Genomic DNA, 26385 nt, shown 5'->3' on the forward strand with positions numbered 1-26385 from the left:
GGATAGCTTTGAAATGGTGGTGCTAAAAACGGTATCTTGTGATTGTAGCTCCAAAAAGAGCGCTATACTTTTTCTTACCACTTGGGTTCGCGCGTAACAATTGTTCACAGTAAGCAAGAGAGATATAGAGAGAGAAGCCACAGGGAAAAGGGAGGGAATCTAACATGGCTGAGGAAGCTCAATTGGCTACTCTGCACTGGGGAAGGCGGAAAGGGGACTCAAACATAAAAGGAGGAGAAAAGTTCACAGCATGCGCGCACACGCACATGCAATGAATAAAATTCGTACACATGAATGTTTAAACTTCCACGAACATACCGACCAACATACTAGGGCATACACTAACGCGCGGGCACGCACGTACGCTAAGATTAAAGCTTGGGCATGCTGGTTATGCATGTTCAGACAAACAGCGCGAGAACGATACACAGACAGACCTACACACACACAACACGCAGACTTTATTATTATTATTTTTTGCATATGTCTGTCTGTGGGTGTCGTCGTTTTCGCACCGTTTTGCCTGAACACGCACGCTCGCACCGACGCGCGCGTGCGAGCGCGTATGTGGAGAGAGAAAGAGAGAGAGAGAGGAACATACGCGCGCGCATACACACAACACACCCTCGCGGCGACTAGAAGGCGCGCACGTACCCTCGGCAACGCGTCCCCACCCGATGACGGTGAACAGCTCGCGGTCCTTGAGCGGCGTGTCCACCGTCTCGACGCACAGGGGCGAGACGAAGTCGTGGAAGACCACGGGCTCGGCCAGCACGAGCAGGGCAATGTCGTGCACGTACGCGACGCCCCGGTAGCCCGGGTGAGTCACGCACGCGACGACCGCCACCGGCAGCGGCGTCGACGATATCCGGTGGCCGCCCAGCACAACTCGGAGCTTCTGCTCCCGGCGCCTGCGTCGCGAGCGTCACTGAAGGACTCTTTTCTTTTCCTTTTTTTCATTCTGTAACCTCGGTTACTGCCAACGGAGGGCGCGCCAAGGGCTTACCGTATGTCAAGAACAATGCTCCTTGATCGACGCGCCACCAATCGGTCGGCGGAAAACGTTGTGGAGTGGCTTTAGTCAAGAATGACAAGAATTCCAATGTAACAACGTGGTCTTTTTCATCGGTCGGTTGACAAGTTACGCCATCGTCTGTATAACTCGGTGCTTGATGCGGTAGCCTTTCTATAAGCGCGGTAGCCTTGTTCGAATCTTTCACACATTGTAAGGAAATTATTGGCACTACCGCATGGTGCCATATGCAGTAGCCGCTTTCTGCTTTAGTTCCTTCGGAGCCACTCTATAACCTCTGGCTGTGACCGTTAAAATAGAGAGTTTCAAACAAGAGCCGCCACCTCGGTTAGCCAACAATCTTACTCTTTTTTCTTTCTTTTGTTTTACAGCGAAGCTGTTAGCCTCTAGTTGGTCTGCGTTTTTCGTGTCCGCGTCTGTTAGCAAAAAATGTGGGCCGATCCCGGCGGTAGTGCAGGGCCAGGAGCAGTGGCTCGTACTTCCGTAGGGCAGATGCTCCAAGAACTCGGCAAAGTGAAGCGACCAGCGCAAGCATTCCTTGGAATCACGCATATAACATACAGAACAGCATATGTTTCAATGAATGAATGAATGAATAAAGCCTTTATTTTAAGGAAGGGGACGGCTCTAGGCCGCTGATGGGGATTAGGAGGGAAGGGAATGTGGGTACCCAGACTGTGGGCTGAAACACTTCATCTCAGTCTGGGATCTTCCGCTTTATGCAGGCTCAGGTGCATGTTCAGGACCGCCGCTCTCACATGGGCTGATCGACCCCTTCTACACTACTCGAAACAGGCCACTTTGTCTGCCATGTGTCGCAATGGCTTTCTGTGTTTCCGGGTTAGTTTGTATTGCAATTCCTAGTGTTCTAATGTCTCCGTGTAGTAGATGCTGAATGTTGGATCTCCCTTGTGAAAAAGCTGCACAGCTCCAAATGAGGTGTTGCAAGTCTGCTCTGCATGACTCCTGGCAATGTGTACATCGGGTGTAAGTCTTCGCAATCGTAGCTTGTCTGGGTTGGTGCCATTTCTCAAGTATGTGTGGTGTGTATGCAGCGTTGGCCATAACCTTATTCAAGAAAACCTCTTCCGTGCGGGTAAGCCCGCCATTGTCGTCAAACACATGTACTGGTGTAGCTTCTAATAATCTCCGTTTACTGTCTGCTTTTATTTTAGTACGAATGTAATGCATCAGTGCTCTGCTAGGAGAGCCTGCGGCCAATGTCTTTAGGTATGGATTTTGGTCCGCGGGGTTTGGCGAGGAAATGGAGTGTGGGGAGCTGTACGCGTAATCAAGCCCACCCGCTTGCGCGGCAGCTGCGTGAGCGGCTGCGTTTCCCCCATCCGTGCCGGTGTGCCCCGGTGTCCATAGGATTTCAACATTTGTCCCATTGTCCTGTATTCTCTTTAGCTTTTTTCTGGTGTCGTTGGCCACATGTCGTTGGCCACATGTCGTTGGCCACATGTCCATGTTTCAATAAAGAACAAGCGCAAAGCAAGCATCCGAACCACACAATTGATAATAAGGCGCTCCTGATAACCATGCGAAGCACGTAGCGCTGGTTCCCTGCATACGTTTCCTGCTAAAGATTACTTTTGCGCAAGCTGCCGCGGTGATGGCAGCTTGCGTCTAAATTACTATAGTCAAAATTACTATTACTCCCATTACTCTGAAGCAATAAAGCAATGCATACCCGCCCCCCTCATCAGTTGTAGTAGTGGTGTTCAACAGCTTCGCTGCTGGACATTCACTTTCGCAGGGCCGGGATGGTGAATCAACACACACACACACACACACACACACACACACACACACACACACGCACACACACACACATATATATATATATATATATATATATATATATATATATATATAAGGCTGCGTATATATATATATATATATATATACGCGGCCTTTACAGTCCCCAGTGCTGTAAAGGCTGCATTTCTGCATACAGACTTGTGATGCAGAGAAGCCACTCAAGCATTCGCAGGTACAGTCAACTCGCTTTCTTTTGCCTACGACAGACAGCTCGCTTTGATACCTATGCGGGAAAGCAAGAAAATCGATTCAATTTTGGCGTACCACCTTAAATCCAGTAAGACTTGTCCTTTCATTCTGTATTTCAGCAAGTGTTCTTATACGTATCTCCATCTGTTTAGGCAGGCAATAATGTTCCTGCGTGAAATCGGTTGCTCGTAGTGGTGCAGCCTTTGCAGCACGCAAAGGGTAAAAGAAAGCGTATTGATCGAAACACGCGGCAGAAAGTCTGAGCACGGGAAAAGACGCAATAATTTTTAAAGATCGAGACGAAGAAAGCAATGATGGAAAGAACGCGTAGCAAACAAAAATGGGAGAGATGTTGCAGGAATATCTGTAAATAACAAATGCGGATAAACACCAACGCTTTGGAGATGAATTGAGATTATTGAATCAGGCTGTTTTAAGCAATACAGAAGGGGGAAAACGAGGAGGGGAGGGGGGTTCACATACAATCCAAGAACCTATATTGACGAATATGAAACACGCAGATTTTTCTTTCGATCTCTCTGTACACCGTGTTGCTGCAAAAGAAAAAGTTGAATCAGGCGCTATTCGCTCGTTACCTCAGCCATAACTTGCCAGTACTTACGGACATGCGACTTTCTTGCCTACGTTCCTCGGAGAGTTTGCAAGACCAAGCGTTCCGTGTACGTCTAGGGGTACCACAGAAGCAGTCATATATCCTATCGATGTGTACCCCTCTGGGAACCACTCCGTGTTTACTTGCGCCTTGACAAGCCGTCACGAATATCACCCTTTGGCAACCGACGCTTGATGACATGCCTCCAGTCTACGTTTCTTGCACGAGCCGTCACTTGTCACGAACAAGCTATCCCTATAAAAGTTTTACACAGGCTTGAAGTTTAAACCCACCAGCATCAGTGTTCTCGAAAACATTGGTGGCCGTTACAGACGAGGTCCTTATAGCTTGTTAGCTCACGAAGCGGCCGACCTTTGTGACTGCCTTGTGAAACAGCCCACCGCATAATATTTCAACGGGTTGTCGCATACTGCGATGTTGATGGAAATGAGCTCGCCGACGAATAGGCTAAGTTGACCCTTCGCAATTCTGATTCCACTTCAATACCATTCACGAGGACAGGGGCTATCGCTACGTTATACAACACCCTGCGCACCGCTAAGGCATGAAACTTACTGGTCGCAGTCAAACCACCGTCGCCGCCGCCTTCGCTCACTTGATCCTGAGTTAATAGATTTAGAATTCTGATTCCACTTCAATACCATTCACGAGGACAGGGGCTATCGCTACGTTATACAACACCCTGCGCACCGCTAAGGCATGAAACTTACTGGTCGCAGTCAAACCACCGTCGCCGCCGCCTTCGCTCACTTGATCCTGAGTTAATAGATTTAGAATACCACGCAACACTCAAAGAAGCCACGCGAGCCTTCTACATAGACTAAGAGTTGATGTGGCCTTTGCACGTAACTATCGCTTATTGTAGGCGCGCACATCCTGGAACGTGAGACCTACACCGCGCCGGAGACTATATAGACCACGTGCGTGCCCGCTGTACTTGCGAGATAGGCAATGAATAACTAGCACTCTGGCCAAAAGCGTGGCACTTTGGGCAAGTTGGTATGTCATGACTTTTTTAGGCTTGTAGCGCAGCTCGGAAAGAGCTCACTCTGTGTTCCGTTCCTTTTTATTACGCCTTCCACCTTCCTTTTTGCTCTTTCTGAGCTTAGCTCTCTGGCGCGCATCAACAACCGGTCACTTTTTAAAAGCCTTCTTTCTTGCTCCATGGACAAAATACTGTGCGTGTCAGTCCATGAAAAGAAACGTGACTTTCTAGAGAGAAACTGAACTGGATGTGCGAGTGCAATAAATGTTTTCAGTATTTTTTAACATCGGAGCTGTTCTAAGTCAGGCCTTCGCCGTCCGGCATCCTGTGTCACGCAGGGGGGCAAGTTCCGGAGCTCACCGTCAGAGGGCCGCCGAGGGTTGGAGAGAGCGGTAAGGTCCCTGAATATTCAGGGACCTTAGGGAGCGGGGCCCCGCCGGGATGGCAGCGGACAAATCAGAGGGCACACCGCGGGTTGGGGAGTAGTGGACCAATCAGAGAGCACGCCGGAGGAGGGGGGAAGAGAGGGGTATAGGAGCAGGTGTTTCGCCGGCGCGCGGCCTTTCGCCCCATGGATTCCGCTTGGCGCGAGCGGCAGCGCCAAAGTCGCGCGAATTCCGAGCTTCGAGAGCGAGAAGCGCAAGCAAAGCGCTAGCGGAGGAAAGCCGCTACCGCCGAGGATCGATAACTGGAGGCGCAAGCCAAGCGCCAGCAGAAGCAAGCTAACCTCCAACTTCGCAACTTCGAGAGTAGGAGGCCGAGCAGAGATGTCGACGCAGAGACATTCCTCCCACGGAGGGTGCCGATGGACGGTTCAAGAGAGAATTCCTCGACCGTGTGTGATGGACTGTGGTTTGATCACAACCTCACGCAACTGAAGAGTGTGGGCAATCCGGAACCGAAGCTCAAATGTAGCAAAACAACGACAATGAGACAAAAGACTCATGACAATCGCGCTAAACACGAGTTCAAAATTAAGAAAACGACCACCAGCTTCGCTGTTTTGACAGATTTTACTTTTTTTTATTCATCCGCATCTACTTTTCTTCCTCTTCTACTTCCCTTCTTTCACTTTTTCTCTCTCACTTTGCGCCTACCCCACCCCTGCCCAACGCTACGAAGCAGGCCAGAACAGAGTAGTTCAGGTCTACCTCTCAGCTTTCCTCTTGTGATGAATGAATCTGTAGGCAATTTATTGATATATGATGACTCATTATCCTAAGTATGGAAGGGTATGGCAGGAGTATAAAAAATAATCATGTATAAATATCTTACTCTGAGCAGCAGTGCGCGGCCGTGAGAATGTGCCGATTGCCGATTAGCGATCCTCCACCCACCAGTTTCTCCTCTTCGTCCACCAGGGCCACCTGTGCTCCAGCGAAAAGCATGTGAAAGCACCGGTACACGCGAGTAGGTTTGACATGCAATTACATTCTTCACCTAAACTCTCATGAATCGGGAACTTCACGGAAGAGGAAGTCACACTTTTTCTGCTAGATCATACCTTTAACTGTTAACCAAATTTTTAAAATCACCTGTGGTATATAGCACATACCTACCTGCTGATTTACATTACTGGAAGTGGCAGCCTTTACTTGCGCAAGAAATTATGATGCATAATTGCCTAATTAGCAACATTTCGCTAATCAACTGTTTAACTTATAACCTTAGCTTACATAATGAAATTTACTCATTGAAGACGGTGATTTTACAAGGCACATACACTCGGAATGCATTTGAAACAAACGCGATTTAAGATAAACGCTGTCAGAACTTGCGGTAAAAATGCACTGTTTCACTTTTATCTTTTTTTATTTTTTTTAGCGGGATGCCTTTTTATGCATTGGAGCTCAAGGATAATTGAAACAATGCATTTAGTTGCACACTTTGGGAAATAATATCTCGAAATTGGTGTCATTTCCTTAGAACTTGCTCTAAGTGGACATGCCTTGCCAGGGACTATACATACAATCTGCAAATTTGAACATGTACCACAAAGTAATTAGATTTAATTAATTAATAAAACATTGTTAATCAACATACTGATTATGCAGTTAGATTTCTCGTGGAAATAATGTCCACTATATGCCATGTACAATTTTCTTTAATTATGTAAAAAAGAAAAGCAGCCTATATGAAGAGGTTGTTCCTTAAACGAAAACAACCTACACAGGAGTCCGTTCACAAAGGAAGTATGATTTCTCATAAATGCAATGGCCGCCCCATCGAGTAATCTAGATTAAGCGTTAGAATTGTGCTATCTGCAACAGGCAATTATTTTTTATTTGGTGCAGTTTATATATAACACCCTGTATAGTAGTCTACATAGAGGGAATGGAAATAATGCTATCAATTATTGCGTTTGTCTTTAAAGGGAAGCTGAAACGGTTTTCAATTTCTATGAATTGCTGGGATTGGGAAGAACAGACCTAATAATTTACGGTTCTGAATTTTTTTTTTCGTTTTGTTAATATAACGGGCGGAAATCGCTTTCTAAATCACCCGCGCGGACACGCCCCCATCGCTTCCCGGAGCGCCGGGTGAGGACGTTGGCAGAGGAGAGAACCGGCGAGAGTGACGTCATGGGCGGAGACCGAGCCAACCGAGCTGCGGACCGGCGTGCTGACATGTGCTGGCATGCCTCTTTCCGTCCTGCGCTTTACTGAACGACGCTACGAGAGATCTGCCGCCGCCGCCGCCGCTCACGTTTGTTTTGCGATTTTCGTAAACTGTTCTTTCCTTCTGTGCTGCGTGAGTGCCTACAGCCAAGGGCGCCCAACATGCCCTCGTTTTGCGCAGCATTCGGCTGCGCGAACACAGGCGGGCGAGACGATGTGGTGTTTCACAAATTCTCGAAGGAAAAGAAGCTTGCAGCGCAGTGGGTACGTGCGGTGAGGAGAGAAGTTCGTGCCGACGTAATCAACTGTGCTGTGCTCGGACCATTTCCGCGACAGTGACTATCATCGGAGCTTGACAACGATGCGGGCAATCGGTATTCCAATCAAATCGGCGCGACTGAAGCCCGAACAAGTTCAAGTACACGGGTTGGCAGAATTCGACGGTTCTTCTTTCCCAACTTTTTCCATACTAGCCAGACAAACTGGCGGTATGCTGCATACCTCAACTGCCTGTAAAAAAATATTGCTTTTGCATCACTCTTTTTCCATTGGCCATATCATTTTCACACCTGTGTGTAAACTTCTTGCCTTGTCCAGCCGGTTCGACTCCTTTCTGGGCAAGTGCCACTTCCAGTACTGCCCTGCTGAGGCACACAGTCCTGAATTGTCTTGAACTTGTTACGCACTGCGTGCGCTTCTGTTTTTTCCTAATCTCTTGCACCTCCTGGCAGCACAAGCAGTTCTCTTCATCTTCCATCAATACACAGCACATGCAGGTGCACCTAGTTTAATGAAAGCGTGATTAGGCCCACATTGATGCACTGGAGAAATACGAACATTTGCAGCCATTAACGTCTGGTAACACAGTTGTAGCGTTGCTATACTCCGTTTCATACATCAGGTGCAACGCTGTGGAGGCTTGAGATACTTCTTGCAGTGGCTGCGTTCGCACTTAGAAAAAGTTCGGTGTTTCTTGACCCTATTTTTCAGAAAGCTTTCCATATATAAGTTCAGTTCGGAATGAAAAAAAAAGAATTTACCCATAGAAACCACCCGTGTACTTATACGGCTGCTAACACGTTCCTTTAAAAAAAATTTCATTTCGGTATTTTTTAATTGCAGCCCGTCGCGGCAGCTTCACGTGCATGCTCGCGCGAGCAAACGCCGCTGGCACGCTGCGAAGCATAGACGGAAACGCGCGCAGTAATAAATTTTGGTGACCGGACTTCGAGCGTAGCTTCCACAGCGATGCACCTGAGGTATCAAATGGAGTGTTGGCTTGCCTAGTGACATTCGACGTACGGTTCAGTTATCGTGTTTACCACACGGCGGTGCTACAACTGCCTAATATCTTTATGTCAACACTAGCATGGAGCACGCATACCGATTCTTGATCGAGCCACACTCGCAAAGTCGTCGAACCATAGTATGAATATTGCACATATAATACCTCTGGTCATCTCTGGATGTGTATGATAAGCAACTTCCATGACTGTACCTCACAGCACTGCATGTGCGCGCTTTGAAACGCGGCACTTATGTTCGCGATCGTGTATCAACGCTGAAAAAACCACAGGACTTTAGACAAGCAGCGGCAAGGTGCTTGACATCGCGGAATTGCACCCGTGTAAGTCTAATGAGAAGTTAGTGCTTCGGCATTCTTCCAGCAGCATGTTCCCAGTGACACTTTAGCGCATTTTTTCTCCCGTCATTGCAACGTGCAGCTACATGAAAAAAAACAAAAAAAAAACATGCGTACCAGCTAAGATTTCCAGCGCGCGAGAAGGTGCACACATCGCTCACGCTGTTGGCACACTCAATATCGTCGTTGACTCTGTTGCCGCCATCGTTTTCCGTATCGGCTGTGGGTTCAAACATGTACGGGGACAATACAAGCTGTCGGAGACAGCGAGAACGTTCCATCTTGCAACTCAGCTATGAAGCCAGAACAGCAGAACCGCGTGCTACCAGATAGAAAGGAATGGTGCTACGCTCTGAAACGGAGACATGCGGCGGCGCCGACCGGCGACTACCGCCAACGACGTCACAGCGGCCCCGACCAATCACGGGCAACAGCGGCGTTCGCGCGATGCCCTGAGGCGCTCGTGCGCGTTTTCTTGGAAAAACAGCCGCTTGCGTTTGTTTCCGCCCTTTTTGAACCAGATATACGTGTTCAGGGGACTCAAAACTGTAGAATGCCGTAGAGAACTCAGTTTTTTCGAAAAGTGTTTCAGCTTCCCTTTAATTTGTCGTGTCGAGAACTAGACAAGTTGGAGACGCATCGCCTACCTGAGAAACAATCTCTAAGTTGGTGGATATTTGTGGAGATGAAGCAGATGTTTTAGGCATGCGATTTCGATGCGGAAGAGCTCTGGCGTTGTGGTATACAAAGATGAAAGCAACACAATTATAGTGCAGTGCATGCAGTTACCCATAGTGAATAGCACCTGCGTAGTGTATAATGGATGGAAAGCATTATAGGTGAGAGCAGAGGAAGGAAGTAAAGACAAAGAAGAGGAAATAAATCAATTGTACTGTCATGAAGCACAGGACACCATTGTGTTCATAATAAATAATTATTATTTGTATAATTTGTATAATTTGTAAGATGTTGAAAGGGAGCAGTGGACCTCACTTTTGTGAATGTAGTAGTCTACGTAGGGCCCAGACACAAGTTCTAGCGTTGAAAGTAAACAAATTACTATTGGTGGTGGACTGTTGGGGACTGTTGGGTGGTGGATACCATCATTGCAAATGAAGAGATCTAGGCAGGCGTGGGGTGGTCATCGTTTCAGTGCGAGAAGCAAAAGAAAGAAAGAAAGAAAGAAAGAAAGAAAGAAAGAAAGAAAGAAATTCAGCGACTTCGCCAGCTCTGGACTCATATACAATGAACAGAAGCAAGATCTCTCAGCAGACACTGCCGCGTTCTAAATAAATTATTTGAGATGCGCACGACGCCATCTTGTGAAAGAGTAAAATTGTGTCATTCCTTTCTTCTTTACCGTTTTGTGCTCAGTGTTTCTTCGCTTCAATTTGTCGATTAATTCGCCATTGCGCTGTGCCCCGCTCACCTCATACTTGATTGCACCCGATGAAGATGACGGACCCTTTGATGTGTTTTTTTCCTGATTACACCACATATTTTATTGAAGATACGAATGTTAGACCACAATGCTTAGCCAATTCTATATTTTTTTTTAAGTACAGTGTAGTCGTATGATTGTTGACCTAAAAAACATATATATGACCAAGCAGAATTTCAACTGGACTGGCATACCTCACTTTTGCTTATAGCTGCCTGTCGTTCCCTCCCTATCAGGGTCAAATGTGACTGTTTTCTTCATCGGCTGTTAGTCGAGCATGACGTGCCCTTCAGGTCCTTTTAAAGTAATCGAAGTATGATGTATTGCATTTTGCCTGTACGTACAATGCTCACGTACGATGCTCACGTACGATGTACTCGCTGCAATAACTATATAATGTATGAAAAAAAGTTATTCTGGTTAGCTCAGATGACAGAGTGCATTGGTCCCGGGTTCGATCTCCTGAAGCAGGACGAAGTTTTCTTCAAGTGCAAAGCTTTCTTCCTATAAGAAACCTGTGCGATGCCTTTGTACCAGACCGAGCCATTCAATGTTATACTCTAGGGTAGATGACAATTTTATCCTTTCATAAATATTCGTCCACCATACGGATTTCTGGAAAACTCACTTGTTATATGCGACATCGTTTTCTTTCGGTAAACGATTGCCTGCTATATGGCCCCCGAAAAAATCGGGCAGAACTAGCCTGTGATCATTGTCTAAGTTACGATTTGTAAAATTGTAATATGTGCCGTAAAGCTGTGGCGTAGCCAGGAGCGGCACACCAAGCAAGTGTCCCGCCCCCCTGAAATTTATGCGTTAGTACGCGGCCTTCTCCCTTCTTAGCCCCCCTCCCCCCTTTCTGCTCCTCCTCCAGATGAAGTGGGTGCCCCTAGCACCCCCCCCCTCCCCCGCCGAATTGAGATATTCTAGCTGCGCCAAAGTCGTAACGTAAATAGTTAAAAACTTAATAAGTTATTTTTGTTAATTAATTGATTATGGATTTCTATTCATCATGCAAGAAATGTTCGCCTCTTCGATTAGACCATTTTAAGGACTATAATCGTGCTATCTGCCAAAGGCGATTTCTGGTATATACACACTGTTATCGTGGCCCCGAAGCTGGCCCTTCTCAAGCGTAGTCTCTTCTTTACTCACCATCCAAGGAAACCGATGAGGGGGCCTGGCCTCTTCTCCGCCCAGTATTCTCGACTCCACGGAATTTTCCAGGCCACAGCCTCGGTGAGAGAGGAAACAGTACATGAGCTCTTACGGCGCCTATTATACTGCTTTGACGTCGCTGCAGCAGCGACAGCAACCACGAATGTAGAATGAGAATTGCGATTGTTATACACGTGAAGTTCATTATGCATGGTCACGTAAAAGGGGGTTGGGAGGGCGAGGGGAGTGAGTCTAGTGCGCGTTAGCTGTAGGTATCATTGTACGTTAGGCGATTCTCAAAAATTCACGGACGAAACTGACTTTTTTTTAACATATGTAAGCTTTGGAGACTCTTGCACAAATACAACATATTAGACGTACGGGTGCAATGATGCGAGCACCTTTTGCAAGGTTTAGTATCGTCCTTGTATTAGAATTGCGCAATCAGCCGTCTAGCTCACTGTATCCGCAGTAAAGACACAGCAGCTGCATCACTTATATCGAGCGATATTGTGCTGCGTTTTGCAGAAGGCCGCTTCAGTGAAAACAAAGTATCAAAGAAGCGAGAAATCGTTTTCTTGAAACTTTTCGCCCTTGAAAGCATATTAATCTATAAAAAAAAAAAAAAAATAGCAAGCGCAGGCAGGCCACCGTGATGTTCCCAACAATCCGCATTGTTAGTGGTCACGCCGCGACTATGTTTAGTTCCTCTGAATGGGCCGACGGCGTCGCGCGTGCAAAATTGCAAGCAAATCCGTACCATGTGAAACAGGATTTTTCATTGACTGCATCATGCGGACTTCGCACTCCCGTTTCACATATATGGACCGATCGCGGCGATATTGGCGTTAATTCAGGACGCTTCTGTGGAAACAAAGCAATAAAAGTTAGAATTCTGTTTTTATAAAGCTATGCGAAACCAATCATCTTGTTAAAATTGAAATAAATGAGTAGACAAGACCGTGACGTCCCGCCACAATTGGTTCATAGCTCACACATCACAATTAACACACAATAAGGAGCTAATATATTTTATCTAAAGCTATAACAAAATTAAATTACGGGATTTTAAGGCACGCCGTAGTGGGGGCTCCGGATTAATTGTGACCACCTAGAGTTCTACAACGTACACCTAATTCTAAGTACACGGGTGTTTTCACATTTCGCAAGTATCCAAAACCTCCTCGACGAACCAAGAGTGGATCGCAGTTTTAGCACTCACAAGCACTGAACATCTTTGCAGGCACGAAAACGCGCTCGGCACATATGTGGCACGTACAAACACGTACACAGTTCCAGTCACAGCATCCGACAAGTTCCGCAGATATTGGAACAACCATATACGTGGGAAAAAAGAAAGAAAAAGGAAGGAGCGCGAAAGCAATGATAGCGATAACAAAGCATTTGACATCTACGCGAAGCATGTGCCGCACTTTTATCGGCCGTATAAATTGCTAAACATTCGTTTACTAATAAAATTACCAGGCATGGTGTCGCGCGCGCAGGCTAACATGAACAGATCTCACTCGATGACCGCGACCCCTAGCTGGCATAGCGTTGGCGTGATAAAGAGCGCCGGCAGGGGAAGCGAATGCTTCGTGCTGCTTCTCACTTCACCGCGTCTACGCGATATCAGCGCTAGGCACGCGAGAAGACAGCCCGCATGAAGCAACCAGCCATCTCGGCTCGCTCTCAACTACGCGCCCTCCGCAGATTATCAACAAAACACGGCGGGAACAGCCATGCGCAGCCACCGCCAAAAAGCAGGAGCCCCGCGCTCTCCTCCTCTAGTGCCCGCTTGATCATGCGACCTACAAATTGGGCCCGCAGGACGACGGCGCGCATCAAGCGACCATATCTTTCTCGGCTCACCCTCGTACGCTTTCCCTCACACCCACAGCATACGGCGCGCGATCCAACTGGATATATAGCACCGACTTTTTAGAAAACTTCACCGCGACGCCGAAAATGTGTTGTGCCAACATAATTTCTTTCACAATAATAATTTTTTAAATCCGCGTGTAAAGGCAGCATGCTTTAATCTTCAGAGTAGAAAATATTAGTCACAGCTGCACTTTACGGCACCTTTGTTTGATGCCACCGTTCGCGAGTTTATAATGTCGCAGTTCCGCCCGAAAGGCGAACCATCGATTGCGCTAGCAAATGCGTAGAGAGTTATACCAAGTAGGTACAGTAGTTTTATCGACCGTATAAACTTGTAAACATTCTCTTCCTATCTAAATTAACAAGCATGGTGTCAGCGCGCTCAGGCAAACATGAACACATTACACTCGACGACTGCGGACACTCGCTGTCAGAACGCTGGCGTGAGGAAGCGCAGCAGCAGCAGCGAGCGAAGTGACCTTCATGCTGTGTATCGCTTAAACGCAAGCTGAGCGGCGAGAACGCAGTACGCACAATGTTATGAGCCACCGTCGCATCTAGATTCAGCCCCCAGCGCAGATCGCTTTCAAGATGGGACGCGCGCGGTTCCTGCCGGAATGCAACGTCGCCCCCTTCTCCCTCCCCTCTTCCCAGCGCAATGCGGGCGACGGAAGATTGCGCTTTTACTCCTCCGCTTTCCTCCCTTGCACGCGCGAGATTGAACCACGATCGTCGGCGCCCCAAACAAAACGCCACCCCTCCCCCTCCCCTACTCCCGGGCCCTTTCGCGCAAGGGAAGATGGCGCGTTTCCTCCTGCTTTCCTCCCTTGTGCACTTTCACTACCACCTACAGCATGCGGCACGCGGTGACGGTGTTATCGCCCTTATACTTTATGCAGAACATCACGGCGACGCCGATAGCAAAAAAGCGCCTGGAGTCTTCCATGTAAGCGCAATGAAAATTGAAATTAAATTATGGGGTTTTACGTGCCAAAACTAAGATCTCATCATGAGACACAAGGTAGAGATGGACCCCGGATTAATTTCCCTCCAGTCAAGCAGTCGCCGCCGCTGCGGCCGAAAGTCGAACACGTGACCTCGTGCCTAGCAACACAACGCCACATGCACTAAGCCACAGCGGTGCGTCTTCTTGAGTGAATCAGTATACAAGTGTGCAATATTACCATGATAAGCACCAGAAAAGCACACTCTAAGAACAGTTTACACCCTTTGGCGTGCCCCTTCTGCCACACAACGATAATCGTCATCTGCCTTGATGCGTTTCCTTTCTTTAACGCTGCGAGCCCGGAACTTCCCAGTAACGAACGGCACGCGCGTTCTCAGAAGGGGCACTCCAAAGGGTGTAAACTGTTCTATGCTGATAACGCGCGTGCCGTTCGTTACTGGAAAGTTCCGGGCTCGCAGCGATAAAGAAAGGAAACGCATCTAAGCAGATGACGATTATCGTTGTGTGGCAGAAGGGGCGCGCCAACGGGTGTAAACTGTTCTTAGAGTGCATCTAAACAAGCAAGCAAGCAAACGAAATTATCTTACTGCAGTTCTGCTGAAACAGCGGTTCTCTAACGCAGCCTGAAAAAAAAAAAAAAAGCACAGGTTTAATTTTATATGACAAGCTTAACTTTTTTATTAAGCAGGCTAAGCTCCATTCTTACTGATCCCTCTTTTGAGGAAATAACATACACCCGGAGCTCTAATAATGATTTATACTTCCGAGCCCAAAAAGAGAGAGACAACTTATTTTAACCACTCATCAGGTGACAGAACAAATGACGTCTGGGGGTTTTACCTGCCAAAACCATGATCTGATTATGAGGCACGCTGTGGTAGAAAGCTCCGAATTCATTTTTGACCACCAGGGGATCTTTAACGTGCCCCCAATGCACGGGACACGGGCGTTTTGTATTTCAACCCCATCGAAATGTGGCCGCCGCCGCCGCCGGGATTTCATTCCGCTACCTCGTGTCTAGCAGCGCAACACCATAGTCTCTAAGCCACCGCGGCAGGTGCAAAATAAGAAGTAGAGCACGGGTGCACCACTAGTTGAACAAGGAATTGAGTGCAGTATACTTTCGTTAATTCGACATCGACTAATTAATTTTTTTTTTTCAGTTTATGCGATACCGACTGAGAGTAGCAGCCGGCGCTGATACACTGCCATGGGCCAAAGCTTTCACTATTTCGGTCCTGACATTGGCCTTTGCCAAATAATTCGAATTTGACTGTTCGGCACAAACGCGTCTGGCCAGCCAGGGACGACAGGCCAGCTGGAAGTGACATTAAAATTTTGAGCACTTGCCTGAAAATGGTTCTAAGGGGTGTTGGCCTGACCCTAACGTTGACCCAAGTGTATGTAACGCACATGTATCGTGAATGCTCTCTATGTTATCTCCTGCCAAAAACACCTATTTTCAGTCTACCCAAGAAATATTTACGTGCAAAAACGGCAGCTCACAATGAATAATTTTCGTATTTACGTGTTTCTAACACGCTCATTTTCTTTTCGAAGAAAATTGCCTACCCGCTGCAGTGGATCACTGGAAGAACTGTGCCTAGGATGGCAACGATGACGCGCTGCTTTCAGTCCAATTACAAAATTCAAAAGATAATTTATTTGGAAACAAACTCACGTCAGGTGTTTTCGGCATTTTCCTGCCTCGAAAGACGAATTAGCCAAACGGTTAGTCTAGGCGAGGGCCACCATCCAGCTCGCAATTGTTTTGGAGCCGTTCGGCTCGGAGGACATGTTGCGGTCCATAGAAAGCGATAAAGTGCTGCCCGATAGTGACCAAGATAGATATGTGTAAATAAACTTTCATTCTGTAAAGATTAACGTCACTTGTTTCACCGTTTATTTTTTTTTTGTTATTTTCAGTCGCATATCTGCTGTATTTTTTTTTTTCTTAAAAAGCTGGTGCACATAAGATTTCTGCTTTATAATTTCAATTGCATGGTAGTTTTCTGCTATGAACTCCTAATTATAAAACTGGGTGTGCGTAAGATTCGGAGCCCCCTGTTAGAACACTGCCAAATGAACGGCATGTATGGACGTTCTTTTCTGCCACTTCTGTTAACCAGTGGCGTAGCCAGGGGGTGGCACACCGGGAACGTGCCCACCCTTCCGCCTCCGAAATTTGTTAGTATGCAGCATTCCCAGCCCCTTCCCTCCTTTCTCCCCCTCCCATACATCAGTCTAGTGGGTGCGCCCCCTCCCCCCCTGAAAAAGACTTTTCGCTATAATACGCCAGTGACGTTAACTGGATCTTGATTTCAAGTCCAGCACATAGCCAATTACGAGAGAAAACAAAATTCTGATAGAATCCATCTTACCATGACCGTCGACCTTAAACACGATGAACATTCAAGAAATGTAGCGACACATCGTATCGCCAGAGAGAATGTAGAGAGGAAGAGGAGGAGACGAAGAGGAGCCGTGCACTGCAGTCGGGCTCCTCTCTCGCGGTTCTCTCTGGACACGCTCAGTGGCGTAGCAACGGGGGGGGGGGGGGGGGGGGGGGCAAGGAGCCAGCGGGGGGGGGGGAGTCTTATATACTTCTGAAGACACCCCTCTTTCCGCCGGCTTGACTGGGCGCAAATGGCAAAGAATGCTCCGGTATCCAGTAGCCCGAGCTCATGTACCCGATGCGTTGCGCCGCAGAATTGTCGGTTGCAGCTCTATCAACACCCCACGAAATAATTGCACGAATGTGCGGGCTAAAAAATTTACTTCGCAAAATGGTCGCTGAACTACTCGCCTTAGCAGAACGTTTCATGTGGGGTGCGCTCGTGCCGTGCGTTCATGCTGGGAGCAGGCGTCGCTAAACATATAAGGCGTTCAGGCTCTTGGGTCCCTCTTCCGTTCCGAAGGCGCAGCGAAGACGAACAAAGACAGCAGCGAGAGGGCGTTCAACGAGCGCGCCCGGCGCTCGCGTTTACGGCGAATCATTCGTTGAGAGCGACATTGCATAAGTGCGGCCGTGAAAAGTCGCGAATGGGATTCTCTGGGTCGTCTTCAGACTCGGTGCCTGGAGTTCCTGCAATTTATCGCCAAATGGAACTTCTTACTTACTTACTGTTATCTTTCGCTTATTCCTCACGATCTGCGTGTCAGTTGCATCCTGCGAAAGGAACTTTTCCAAGTTAAAGCTGATCAAGACGTCTCTGCACTCCACCATGAGGGATGAAATGCTGTCAAACTTGGCGATACTGACCATAGAAAAAGAACAAGTAAAAAAATATATAATCTTTACTACTGTAATTAATGAGTTTGCAGAAGCGAAGTGTCGGAAAAAGAACTTCTGAAGGAAATGTGTCCTTACCGGTCATTACTTTAGTGCAGAAGGCTCGATGTCCCACCATGGTTTGTGCATTGGCAATATGTATACAATGTTCTATTTATCAATTTTGAATCGTTGTATTCGTTCTTTATCAGTTTCGCGGTGTTCAATAAAAGGTATTTCTCCTAGTCCTAGCTAACCGTTTCTTTATCATTTTGTTGTGTGACTTCATGTCACAAGTACAGTGTCTGTGTCAGCTGCACAGAATTTTATAAAAGAAAGATTAATTTTGTAATAATATTTCCCGATATTCTATGACGTTATGTGTCTGTGATTACTAGGAATTAACTCGGCAGCGTGAAAAATATGGCAGATAAGTTATAACCATATCCTGAATAATCATTTAATTAGTACCTATAGAGGAAGCACTTCAATTCGAGAATCGAGGACTCAAAGTCATATTATTAACTCAAGAAAAACTTCTTTAACAAAATCGTTTTGGGTGCTACAGCCTACAGTACTTTGGCACTGCGGGCGGCGCCCAGTATGGCAGCAGCGACATAAATATTAAATAGTGGATCAGTGACGTTGATCCCTCAGTCATCGATCTCCATTGCGAGTGCAGACCAACAGTAGTGCAAGCTTTCGCTGGCACGAGCTTCATCACGGCCTTTTTTTTTTTTTTTTTTTTTATGGTGATGCCAAGAATAGACGCGAAGCGGGCTTTATTCTGTTCCCAATTTTGTGGTGGTACCGCAGCTCGGATAATCACGTTTGTCCGTATAGCAGCAAATAAAAACAAGGCTTTTTTGATTAGAATAAAGAGAACTCGCAATTGTCATAGCATTGGCGCCCGCGCCGCAGGGAGGCAGGTGGCATGTTCTAATAGGGTGGGGAGATCAGCGTCACTGATACCCCTGTCAAGCGGGCAAGTTAAGTGCACTTACGGCGAGTGCACTCGGTTTTTAAGTGCACTTTCCCAAATCTTAACGTCGCAGCGGAGTGTACTCTCATATGAGTGCACTCAAGTCGGAGTACGTTCACGGAACGCACTTTGCTGGTCGAGTGCGTAGCCTCGCCGCCAACGGTTTGAAGGAGTGCCTAGCCTCGGCACCAACGCTTTCAACGACGCAAAATGTAATGCATAGAAAAAGGGCACAAAAGTTCATTTCAGTTATTGAGCAGCTTTTAACAATATAATTTGTGTTTAGCGAGAAGCGAAACAGCACAGTAAAGAAACGAATTTATCATGTACGCAACAAACGGCGCCAGAATGGTGCGGCACTGCGGCGCCGCCATGTTAATTCACTTCGTGTTTATTTTGGTGGGAAAGCGTGCTGACCACGCCGGTCGTGCTTTGAGCCGTGTGCGTTGCATTTTGCACTGTAGCTAAATATCGAACTCGCCGTCTTTGCTCATATATACTCGCTCATATTCTGTTCTAGCAGGATCATGAGCAGGATCAACTGCCGCCTCGCCGCACGCCGCCATGTTGTTTTGGATTGGCTAGGCATTCGTCTTGGCCAGCATTGACTTGCAACACACTTATAATAAAGACATCTTCGCTTTTTGTTGAGACAAATAGATGAAGTTTGTCTTTATATATAATTCTACTTAAAACAACCGCTTTTTAGCAGCTTTCTGTTGTTAATTTACATCTTTAAAAACGCGCTCTTAGTCTGTCGCCATTTTTTTTTTTTTTTTTTTTACTGCGAGTGCACTCTTCGTTTTCGTTCAGGGCTGCCCACAGCCAAAATATACTGCGCGCCATAGTACCTACGACGATTTTTGTGAAGTTGTTGTAGGGCAAGATATGAATGTCGGGCTTCAATTTTGCAAATGCAATATTGCCGCTAAAATTGGTAATTAAAACTTTATAAAGATATTTTTTGTTACCTGTTACGTGAGCCATATTTTCCACGATGCCGCATTTGTATTGGCTGCCAAGCCTTACAGTCTGACAGAAGATGTGCACATGCGCTTATCGCAAGTTATCAGTGCAGCACCCTGTGTTATTTGGCGCAGAAAAAACAGCGTGTATACCTGCTGCATTGGCGATCTCTGGGAAAGAAAGCGAAGGAGTGGGGGACCCGTGGGACGTGCGCGGTATCCAAGGTGGCTGTAGTGGTGCTGAAACCCGGAAATTGTCGACATCCTCGCCTTCCTCGACTACACCCTGGGGGGGTGACTTAAGATTTATGGCAACGCCTCCTCTAGAAAGATGCCTGCGGCGTCGCTCGCTTACCCATCGTAGCCGTGGCGCCTTGAGTTGCGGTCGGTTGTCAAGAGATGGCGCCACCTACTTCCCTATCTCCGCCAAGGGGGCTGGGGTGGTGTTACAATATACTAGTACATTGTAGTACAGTGTACTAGAATTCTAGTACACTGTAACTGTAGTGGTGTCGCGGTGGTAGCGGCGGCCGCGCCGGCCGCGCTGCCATGCGGTGATGTGCGCATGCGCACATGTGTTGCAAGCGACCACCGCAAAGATCGCTAGCTACCACCTCAAGTGGAAAGGAGGAAAAGGTAAGGGCAGCAGATGGGCCCCGGGTGCAAGACCAGCAAGACCACCTAGCTACGCCACTGGACACGCTGCATCATCTCGCGGCGCGCCCTCAAAGTCCCCTTCTTTTTGTGTGGCCGCCAAGATTGCACCGGTGGCGCACCAGTGCTCGTTAAAGCTGACAATCCCTCGATGCCCGCGAGCATTCGCGGCGCTCAATGAAGAAAAAATCACATTTGCAGCGCAGCGGTAGAGTTGGGCTGCTGTGCTTGAGGAACCCGTCTGATGCGAGTTCGAATCCACCAAGCACAGCAAAAAATTTTAAAGGATTTCTTTTACAATTTGAAGAGCGCCTCAAATAGGCTAGACAGACAGACGCAAAGTGGTTGAAGTAGACCAAGAATGCTAATCGCATTAACCCTTTCGCTGTCGGACGTTTCTGGCCGTGACGCACCCCCAGTGTCGGCTTGGTTTCAGGGAACGAGCATAACAGGGAATGAACATAGCAATTTATTTTTGATTATAATTGGTATACAAATAACATAGTCAATGCAATATGCACATTTCAGTGTTCTGCAGCTGTTGTTAGTAAACATCATCATCATCATCAGCCTGACTATAAAATCCGTTCAACATCCGAATCTGACGATGCGGAACCCTCTTTCTCTCATGCGACTTTGTCCGAGTCCGAATCCGAGCTCGGCTCGTATTCTGAATCGGAATTCAGCCACCGCTCCCATGAGCAGACGAAGGTCCCGCGCGCCGAGCCATCCGAAAGTAACCGCGCGCAGGGAGGATGCGCTTTCAGTCGCCCGCGCAACGGAGAGAAATGGGACGTTGCGTGATCAAGAAGACAGAGGGAGATGGAAAAAGGCTAAACAAAGTTCGAAGGGCTTTACGTTTACTGCTGCAAGTCGGAAGCGAGGGTGCGGCGAGAGAGCGAAAGCAGCAATCGAGTCAACCTTTTTGGAGAGGCAACGGCACGTACGCCTGAACTTGACGCGCCGTAGCAGGCACACCAACAGAAGAAAACACGGAGGAAGGAAACTAAGGAGAGGCCCTACCCCCTCCGCGCGCTAGGAGAAAAGTGTGGCGGAAATGACGTAGTCGGTTCTCATTTTTTTGCTGCTGTTTTATTTTTTTTGCTGTATGGCCACGCCTTTTGGGCCACAATGGCGGCGTTGTTATGGTTTTGAGCGCTCACACGTGTTGCTCTGGTAGGTTTCGGGCCGTGGCAAAGGCGCTGAGGGGGCGGGTTTGCGTTAGTCACCGTGTCTTGTTGCGCTGTGTTACCTGCACCGTGCTCTGCCAGATGTTGCGCGAGCGCGCGCGCTCCGCGCGCGACACCACGCTCAGCGCGGCGTGATTTCGCGAAAGATGTAAACAAGAGAGGAGGGTGGCCCAAAAGGCGGAGCATCGCCATGAGCAACGCCAAATTCCGGCTTCACTTTTGCTTCACAAAGAGTGACGTCAGGGCCTCTCCTTAGTTTCCTTCCTCCGTGGAAGAAAAATAAAAACCTTCAAACCAGCGGAGATTACAGAACAACCCTTGAACCCATAACCACACGCGCGCGACGCATGATCCAGCGAACGCGGAGCCACCGCGCCACTCAGCAAAGAGAAAGTGGGGAGTGGCAGTCGCACCGTACTCTTCAATACATGGACTAACACAGGTCGGGGCGAATATACGAACTTGTAGAAAGAGTCAACAGATAACGTGGCCAATCCAGGAGCGCCTGCTTTGCGCTCAGGCGCGAAATTTTGAACGCGCGATAGAGAACGTACCGGTACGTCAGTGACACCGTGGGGGGGGAAGCGCGATGACGTACCGGTACGTCAGTGACAGCGAAAGGGTTAAAGAAGAGCACGGAGAAACTTGGGAATTAACATAACCATGCTCCAATGTCATTATTATTGTAAAACAGAGATATGCACCTTTTCATTTATTCTTTGTGGGCTGCTGCAATCAGCTACAGAAGAGGCTTAAATTTGTTCTGGAGGTCAAGAAACAGAAATGTGGGAAATGACAGGATCGGAGCATGCTAGATGTTCAGCTGAGTTCCTTGTAAGCGCAACTTTCCTCAAACAATTATTTGTGTCAACTAGGACAAAATAGCTCACATTTTCTTACAGGTGTAGAAGGCAAGCACATGCTCCTACTTTTTACAAGCAGGGGCCTGAAAACAGCCGATAGATTATGGCAGTGCCCAGCCCACACCCCCAAGCTTAACAAGACCTTTACATAATGTAATCTTTATGGCGATACGTGTTCCGGGTACTTCGGCAAAATTCCATTATGTACTCATCAGTATGCTCATCAGTTGCTTCCTAGGCAGAAACAAGTCACCAGAAAAAAAAAAAAAACACATTCGATCATTTAATTTCAAGTCTGCGACAGTGTGCATGTGAGCCATCGTTGCTGTTGTAGGACAACCTCAGAGTAATACAGCTTGGCTAGCTACTGCTGTTTGGTGACCCTTTTCTTTTTGATTGCACATGAATCACCGTTAGAAACACTAACGTGTTTGAATGAGCTACTGCCCTGTGCTGCACATCACTAAAAGTATCGGCAAGGATGCCCTAAACGGCGACAAGCTGTTTTCACAATGAATGCAAACAAATATGAATATGACAATGATGACAGCACAGGAGAATGAACACATACAGTAAAGCTGTGGGATCAAGTCACTGTTGCCAAGACTGAGAACTCCAGCAATTCTCTAGTGGACATTGTGCAAGAGCACATTCTTACGAGCTACCCTCTTCTATAAATACAGACACAAAATAAAACCTGCTGGATAGGATGTATTTTTTTACATGCAATGTAGCAGAGTGAGTGTGACAAAGTCAACACATTTCTTTCCCATCTTTTCTTTACACTTTCCTATTCACTACAACACTAAGAAAGTGACATAGGATAAGAGCATCTTCATTTGTTATCACACACTTACCACTTAATCTCCAGAGTGCCACCAGGAAAACAAAGCATGATGACAACCCACTTTGTTTCATTGTTGCTTGCTCACAGTTAAATATTTGAAAAATTGAAAGCAAACGGGCCTCAAAGTACAAAGCATGCCACCTACTACGGGATATGCATGCAAGTGTACAACGATCCCTGCCTTGTCCATTGGTGCTGTCCACTGATCTTTAGTATAGCTCAGGGGCACTTCTTACACAATGACATCTGAATACACCCAAACAGCTGCTGTGATAGCCAGAATAAAGGGGAGGGGATCTTTTGCGAGGATAGAACATGTAAGCTCCAGCTTGCAAGAGAAATAGTACCACAGTCAAAATAATATGTAACCTGACATGTTATAGGGCTATGAAATTTGTATACATGAAACTTAAACGGCCCCTGAAATGGTTCGGAAAAATTTTGCAGACGCTTAGGATACAGCTGAAGTTAATCATTCGCACCACAATTTGTGTGTAGCGTCTCATATTAAGAGCTACGAACGATTACAAGATACCCTCCTCCATAGCCATGCATTTTCTCAACTCATTCATTGATTGAGCGGGGCCAAGCTCCGCTCACTTCACTGGCTCTGCGTCATGATGGCACATCGTGTCATCTACTTCCGGATCTCTAGGAGCAAGCGCGTGAAGCCTCTCCAACTTCTCCGCCAGCTGCTTGGCAGTTGACCGCAGGCACCAGCTATCGAAGCGGCTTGCGTTGCGAGCATTCTGTCACAGCGCCAAACGTATCTGGTATTCCGGTAACCACAGGCGAGCTGGGCCTTTCAACGGATGGGTGGAGGCATTAACTCAAGCTGATGAAGGAACATTAGCATAGGTGTACGTGAGCTGCCCGATTGGTCTACACAGTCCAGCCACCCGTTGGTGCAGAGCTCAACCAGCCAAACAAAGCGCTAATATTGCTCTAACCAAGTGTAAAACATTTTAAGCATTTACAAAAACAATGTGTTAATGATTACGCTCCTGTGAAAAGTTTACACCAGCGGCAAAAAAGAATACACTTCGTTACTGCTACTGTGTTTGGTTGAGCTTTGTGCCACCAGGTGGCTGCACCGTGCAGACCTTTCACGTTTGCACTTCTGCTCATCCTGCGAAACGGCACAGTCAAATGGCCAGGCCCTGTCCCCTTGCACTTGCATTTACCCGAATACTGGACTCGCGAAACGCTGTTGTAGTGATCTTCCGGTGTAAAGTGACGGCCGCAAACGCGTAAATCCCCTGCAGACACTCCACTCATCTGCTGCCTTGTGGAGGGACGTGATGTCGCTGCTTGACATATTGCCAGTCGCTACGTTTGCAGCCCACAACGCAACAAAGTCGAATCATGGTGCTCGCGAAAAGGCCGAGTCCGACTCTGACTGCGGAGCTCTCGTCAAAATGGAGCACATTGAAACACAAGCAGACGACGCTTGCTGCATGCCGGAAGTGCTTAAGTTTAGTGAGAAATTGTTCTTGTGCATTCTCTTTCTGTTACTTTCTTTTTATAGAAACAAAATAACTAACATTCCAACTACTACAAACAACATTTGTTCACCATAAAGTTGGAAAAATGATTGATGACGCGCCCTGGACAGCCAATCGGATAGCTTGCCCTACTAACGTCATTGGGGGCAAATGACGTCAAAATGGTAGGGGCGGCTTAAAATTCAGCTGAGCGATGTGCTGCGATCAGCAGCGATATACATTCTTAAAACGTTACAACAAATTGCACGCTTTAAGCGGAGCACTTAGACGTGTCAATTAATGATCAGAACGACCTATTCTACGACTTCGTATGTTTGTACAAAATCATCAAAATCGTTTCAGGGTCCCTTTAGTGTAAACAACAAGACAGCCCTAGGATACTCCAGGAGTGTATGTAATATAGGACACCAGTTCACCTGCGTTGTTCATCACCGCATCCCCGCTTTTGTTTTGGTCAGTAAATGTCAAAATCAATCAAAACCAATTTGTCCAGCCTTCAGTTCTTTTGCTTGTAGCATGTCATGGATGCAAGGAACACAAGGGAAAGCGCAGCTGGTTTAACTTGGTTTACTGTACACTGTATTGAATACACCATTTTTAATGATTACACTCATTTCTTCTTCTTCTTTTTATGCTGTTTCTCTTGCGTCTCCATCTCCTGAGGACGTTTGTTGATGCTGCAAGGAAGGAGAAGCAGTAGTGATTCAGTTTGTTAAAATCACACCAGAAGTACTAAAGGTATGCTAGATACAGTGATGGCAGCAAGCAGTGCCAGAACCTCAACAATGGTAGTAGTAAATGGCTTGAGGAAACATTGCAACCAAATTCCATGTATATAATACAATCCTGCTAACACATCCTCCCAATGATGTTTCTTCTTGGCCATAAAAACATCATACATCCATGTGCGCTACTGCTCCCTGAAACTTACTGCTGTGCCATAACATTTCCATGTAGCAGGTGAATAAAAAAAATATGTGAGAAGCCCAAGTATATACCGTATTTACTCGAAGATAGGTCGGACACGAATAAATATACAGTTAAACCTGGATATAACGAAAATCTCGATCTAACGAAGTACATAAGTACATTTCATAACCTCTTGTTTATAGAACACCATGTATTTAGAACTTCAATGTAATGAAGTGTGCTTGTATGCAATTTCAATATAACGAAATTTCACTGCCACCTCAAGGGAATGCTGAGATAATGGAAACTTCCGCTGATGCAGATGGTTGAATGATTGAATTACAAGTGGCTGCTTGCGATCGCTCTTCAGATCGCGCCCTTCGCTACAAGAGTGACCGCCAAAGTAGAGCCGCATCATGTTCCGTATAAAGTCCGAGTGCGATGAGATCCTGTCGCGCCCTGCGCACTGTGTGCTTAGGTGCGAGTGAAAGTGTGCGAGGGTGAGACAAGAAAAACTAAAGATGGTGGCTTCACGAGTGCCGCCTTCTTCCCGCATGAGCAAAAGGAAAGAAGGGGTGGGAAGCGAGCTCAGGGTAACGCAATCGAGTGCACGCGAGGGGTGGAGTCCGGGTTAAGTTGGCACAAGGCTAGATTTTTGGCGCACATCTTGGCCCTGGCTGCACAGAGATGTAAGCGCGGCTGAACGCATACGCAGGCATGTACCCTGCAATCTGCTGCGTGTGCCAAGAGTGGGCGTGCCGAGAAGGCATGGCACCATGTAAGCTGTCTTCCCACACGTTTAATATTGGAGGTTGTGTTAA

The 26385-nt window shown here is 47.1% G+C and overlaps 2 protein-coding genes across 2 annotated transcripts in view; both read right to left on the reverse strand.

Annotated features, from left to right (window-relative positions):
* The window catches only part of LOC126536872 (transmembrane protease serine 9-like), a 41012-nt gene extending 17686 nt beyond the window's left edge, over positions 1 to 23326 (reverse strand). Inside the window, exons 1-5 of the mRNA XM_050183902.3 lie at positions 23161 to 23326; positions 14966 to 15001; positions 11525 to 11604; positions 5941 to 6032; positions 655 to 911 (exon numbers count right to left, since the gene is read on the reverse strand). Coding sequence (XP_050039859.1) covers positions 655 to 911; positions 5941 to 6032; positions 11525 to 11604; positions 14966 to 15001; positions 23161 to 23221 — 526 coding nt within the window. The 5' untranslated portion in view covers positions 23222 to 23326. The remainder of the gene's footprint in view (positions 1 to 654; positions 912 to 5940; positions 6033 to 11524; positions 11605 to 14965; positions 15002 to 23160) is intronic.
* Positions 23327 to 25208: 1882 nt separating this feature from the next.
* The window catches only part of l(1)G0020 (RNA cytidine acetyltransferase l(1)G0020), a 47340-nt gene continuing 46163 nt past the window's right edge, over positions 25209 to 26385 (reverse strand). The window contains exon 19 of the mRNA XM_050183929.3: positions 25209 to 25332. Coding sequence (XP_050039886.1) covers positions 25266 to 25332 — 67 coding nt within the window. The 3' untranslated portion in view covers positions 25209 to 25265. The remainder of the gene's footprint in view (positions 25333 to 26385) is intronic.

This window comes from Dermacentor andersoni, chromosome 4 (genome assembly GCF_023375885.2).
Source record: "Dermacentor andersoni chromosome 4, qqDerAnde1_hic_scaffold, whole genome shotgun sequence".
In the NCBI taxonomy this organism is placed as follows: domain Eukaryota; kingdom Metazoa; phylum Arthropoda; class Arachnida; order Ixodida; family Ixodidae; genus Dermacentor; species Dermacentor andersoni.